At 59.8% G+C, this 5041-nt stretch overlaps 1 protein-coding gene across 1 annotated transcript; it reads left to right on the top strand.

Moving 5' to 3' along the window:
- Positions 1 to 248: 248 nt before the first annotated feature.
- On the top strand, positions 249 to 4806 carry SOX7 (SRY-box transcription factor 7; the record flags this gene model as incomplete). Its single annotated transcript, XM_080710779.1, has 2 exons — positions 249 to 486; positions 3887 to 4806. 2 exons carry the CDS (start codon positions 249 to 251, stop codon positions 4804 to 4806), a joined length of 1158 nt encoding a protein of 385 aa, XP_080566905.1.
- Positions 4807 to 5041: the final 235 nt, after the last annotated feature.

A 5041-nucleotide genomic window follows, 5' to 3' on the forward strand; every position in this document is an offset into this window, starting at 1 on the left:
CGGCCCGGGCGGGGACGGGCCCTCCCCTCCTCCCTCCTCCCTCCCCCCTCCTCCCCTCCTCCCTCCCCGCCCCGCAGGTCGGAGCCGGGCCGCGGGGAGGGGCCGCGCCGCCGCGGAGTCATTGGCGGACCCGGCGGTCCGAAGCTGATAAATCCGGCCCGGCCGGGGCCGCCGGCCAAGTTGGACGCCCCGACCCAGCGCGGCCGGGTCAGGCGGGCGGGCGGGCGAGCCGGCGACCCCGTGCGGCCATGGCCTCGCTGCTGGGAGCCTACCCGTGGCCCGAGGGGCTCGAGTGTCCGGCGCTGGAAGCCGAGCTGTCCGACGGGCTGTCGCCGCCCGCCGCCCCCCGGCCGCCGGGGGACAAGGGCTCGGAGAGCCGCATCCGGAGGCCCATGAACGCCTTCATGGTGTGGGCCAAGGACGAGAGGAAGCGGCTGGCGGTGCAGAACCCGGACCTGCACAACGCCGAGCTCAGCAAGATGCTGGGTGAGTGCGCGGCCCGGGGGGGCGGGCCTGGGGCCCTGGGCGGGTGGACGGGCCGCGGGACCGAGGGCCCTGGGCGGGCGAAGGAGACGTCGAGTTTGGGTGGAAGCAGCGTTTGCCGGACAAGTCACTGTTCCCTGCAGCTTTAGGATTAGGACCATCAGAAGATGGTCACAGATAAGACCATAGCGAATATAAAGGAAGCGCGGCCTCGGGGGACGAACCCCTCCCTGCCTTAGCTTGATTATTAAGCCATTGCCCCCCAAGTCCACCCGGAGAGACCCAAGGCGTTTGGCGTTCCTCGTTCGCAGGAGCGCAGACGACCCCACGCGATGGTTAGAGTGGCCAGCGCGGGTCTGTCGTGGACCCCGCGGTGGTGCCGACCCGCGGGGTTTGGGGACAGGGCCCGGCCAGACCTGAGCATCCCAGAGTGAGGGCGTTAAGACATATCCTAAAAAGGCCCAGTTCGTGTTGGGATTTATTTTCTTTTCATGTCTGGAGCGATGTTCAACCCCGCCTTACTCCGACCTCTGCTCCTGTAGTTTTTTTTTTTCCTTTTTCCACTTTAACCAATGAGACTCTTTCAAAGCACATTGTGCGCAGTAGGCGCCAGGCCGGTGGAGAAGGGACGTGCGTGGTCCACTGACCTCACCCGCCGGGCAGAGCCTTCCTTTTTCCTTTGGAGCACAGGGCTCCTTCCCTGGGGAGAGCTGCCGCCCTCCTGGGGCTGGCTGAAGCCCTGTCTCCGAGGCCCCAGTGTGCGCCTTAGAGGGGCCCAGTCCCGCAGCTTGTGGAGTGCTGGCCCAGCAGCCTCTTTTGTAAACCCCCTCCCCATACAAAATTTTACAATGTGTATCTTGGGCTGCTAGCATGAGAAATAAGCTACCGCAGACAATAATAATTTTTTTCTTTGCTCTGGAAGTTCCTTGTTTTCTAAAGATTTTTAAAGAAATAAAAATACTTTGGGGTTTATGCCTGGAAGACACCCCCATAGACCCTTCTGACCAGGCACAGCTGGGGACAGAAAGCCCCCAGTTGTGACCAGGGGTCTGCTGCAGACACAGGCAGAGGTGGAATGAGAGGGAGGGTCGGGGAGCCTTGGCCCACGGAGGAATTGAGGCGCCTGCTCCCCACAGGGCAGGCTAAGGGGCTGCGTAGACAAAGGCCCGGAGCCCCTGCCTCCTGTCTGGGACCGGCAGCTAGGCATCCAGAGGTGACGGTTCATTCTGCAGGAAAGACGCTGATCCCTTCCGTGTTAGCCTCGCAACCCTGGCACTGGGTGAAGGGGAAGCAATGTATTTTTCTTTTTAAAACAGGGACTGGGACTTTGTGTAGCTGAGAGCAGAGGCAGCAGGATGCTCTGCTCCCACTCTCTGAGCTCTCAGCCCTTCCCTCTCTGGCCTACAAGACCATGGGCTGGATGTGAGCATCCCAGCTTTTTCCACTAAAGTTTTCCAGACTTTAAAAACCACTCCTCATGGCACTAGTATTTTTAGTATATTATGAATGAGAAAGGGCACCAAACAAACACTTTGGTAGCACTTCCAAATCAAGCTGCCTGGGTGTGGTGGTGCACGTGTGTAATCTCAGTGCCTGGCAGGCTGAGGCAGGAGGATCGCAGGTTGGATGTCAAAATAAAAAATAAAATAGGGCTGGGTGTGTAGCTCGGAGGTAGAACACCCTGCATGTTCAATCCCCAGTAACACACACACACACACACACACATACACACACACACACACACACACACACACACACTCACGCATATTGCAGCATGCGGGTAAATTTAGAAACTAGACTCACATTTACGTGAAGACCATACAGTGTGAGGTGGACTGGACCATGGACCTCTTGCAAGAGCTTTGTGGCCTCAGCCATAGGTGGGGGACCATTGTCTAGGTCCAGATTCAGAGATAGTAACACTCTTCAGGACACCCTTTTAAGTGACAGCTAATTACAATTATTGATGATGGCACACAAGAATTTAAAACTTTCACCCAAGTGACAGAACACTTATAACAAGTGCCCCCTTGACCTGACGGTCCCCAGCCCCTTTTGAGGGCCAGGTCCACGGAGCCAGCAAGCATGTGCCCTGGGACCCACCACGCGTGGCCCTGCACCTGGCGCTCTGAGGAGTGTGCCCCGTGGAAGATGTGCTCCTTCCCTTACCGGGCTTAACCAGAGACCACGACCTCCCTGCTTGGGTCTCCGACTTCAAATGCACTCGAGACTTGGGGGCACTTGTTAAAGTTGTACAATTCCAAGCCAACTCTAGGAGGTAACAATCTGGGGGGTGCAGATGTGACCCTCAGAAAACCCTGGACCAGGGAAATGCCCAAGGAACATGGCACATGGCACATGGGATGCTAAAGTGGTTTGCAAAGCAGACAGGCGAGAAATAAGACATGGACTATCCAGGACAGGCAGCGTTAGCACCGGTGGTTATACGGAGGGGGAAGCTGCTTTTTTCTTTTTTGCAGGTCTAGGGAGGGAACCCAGGGGCATTTGACCTCCCAGCTACACCCCCTGCCCTATTTTTTTTTTATTCTTTATTTTGAAACAGGGTCTCACTAAGTTGCGGAGGGCCTCACTAAGTAGCTGAGGCTGTCCGCGAACCGCCATCCTCAGGTCTCAGCCTCCCGAGTTCTGGGATTACAAGCGTGCGCCGCCACGCCCGGCTGGGACACTTCTTAAAGAGAGAGCTCAGAGTTGAGCACCACAGTAGCGGTGGGCACCACAGTTCTGAGCTGGGTATACATAGTGTGTTAGACCCAGGGAAGCTAAGAGATTTGCTTCTGTGTCAGTGGTTGAACAAGGGTCCTGGCACAATCAACAGGTTCTAAGTAGATGTCCAGAAGCAGGAGTGTGTGTGTGTGTGTGTGTGTGTGTGTGTGTGTGTGTGTGTGTGTCAGGCAGATGGTACATTCTGGCTGTGCACAGGTCTCCATACGTAAAGTCCTGTTGCACCTCCAGAGGTGCAGAGCAGTCACAAGAGCTCCTAACCACGCTTACCCCTGTGAAGCCGCACACCACTGTGTCCCGCGCACAGAGGCCCCAAGACTTACGCCAGAAGTAAATATTCCCGTATCACTTGCTAAGAGGGAGGGAATTTTCACTAAAATGCACAGATGAGTAAAAGGCGCTGATCCAGGTCAATGCCACAGTGGCAGCTTGTTGCCCGTCTCTGATACCGGCCGGGTGGCCGTTCACTGCGAACCCCGCAGTCTGTAGAGTCGGGCCGTCTGGTGGTTTTGTGTGAGAGGCGCGCGGGATCTGGGCGGGAGGAGGATGCTGGAGCGGACCTTGGCGGGTGGCTGGGCAAGGAGGCGAAGGCGTTTGTGCGCGATGCTGAGTCTGAGCCGCGCGGATGCTGAGTGTGGTCCTCTCTGGCTTGTGTGAGCAGGGAAGTCGTGGAAGGCGCTGACACTGTCGCAGAAGAGGCCCTACGTGGACGAGGCGGAGCGGCTGCGGCTGCAGCACATGCAGGACTACCCCAACTACAAGTACCGGCCCCGTAGGAAGAAGCCGGCCAGGCGCCTGTGCAAGCGCGTGGACCCCGGCTTCCTCCTGAGCTCCCTCTCTCGAGACCAGAACGCCATGCCCGAGAAGAGCGGCAGCCGGGGGGCACTGGGGGAGAAGGAGGCCCGGGGTGAGTACTCTCCGGGTGCTGCCCTGCCCAGCCTCCGGGGCTGCTACCACCACGAGGGCGCAGCTGGCGGCGGAGCCCCCAGCAGTGTGGACACGTACCCCTACGGGCTGCCCACGCCCCCGGAGATGTCTCCCCTGGATGCGCTGGAGCCCGAGCAGACCTTCTTCTCCTCCCCCTGCCAAGAGGAGCACGCCCACCCCCACCGCCTCCCTCACCTGCCGGGACCCCCATACTCCCCCGAGTTGGCACCCAGCCCTCTCCACTGCGGCCATCCCCTGGGCTCTCTGGCCCTTGGCCAGTCCCCGGGGGTCTCCATGATGTCCTCTGTACCCGGCTGCCCCCCGTCTCCTGCCTATTACTCTCCGGCCACCTACCACCCTCTCCACTCCAGTGTCCAGGCCCCCCTGGGCCAGCTCTCCCCACCTCCTGAGCACCCCGGCTTCGATGCCCTGGATCAGCTGAGCCAGGTGGAACTTCTGGGGGACATGGATCGCAATGAGTTCGACCAGTATTTGAACACTCCGGGCCACCCAGACTCTGCAGCGGGCACCGGGGCCCTCGGCGGGCATGCCGCCATCACCCAGGTGACGCCCTCGGGCCCCACAGAAACCAGCCTCATCTCCGTCCTGGCGGATGCCACGGCCACCTACTACAACAGCTACAGCGTGTCCTAGAGCCAGAGGCTGGAGCCTGGCGGTGCCCGGCCAGCCGACTGCCCAGGCCGCCGTCAGTGGTGGAGCGGAGGCCAAGCCAGGACTGAACTGCTGCCCAGAGCCTTGGTCCTCAAGCCAGGACACGTCTGCTGGCCCCGCGCCCCTTCTAGTCCTTCAGAGGGGTTTTCGTTGGCCCTCCTGTTGCTGAGACACTATTTCCTGGTAGGTTTTCCCCCACCCGCTCCTCGTGGTCCCC

The sequence above is a fragment of the Muscardinus avellanarius genome (assembly GCF_963383645.1).
Source record: "Muscardinus avellanarius genome assembly, chromosome: 14".
NCBI classification, from domain to species: Eukaryota; Metazoa; Chordata; class Mammalia; order Rodentia; family Gliridae; genus Muscardinus; species Muscardinus avellanarius.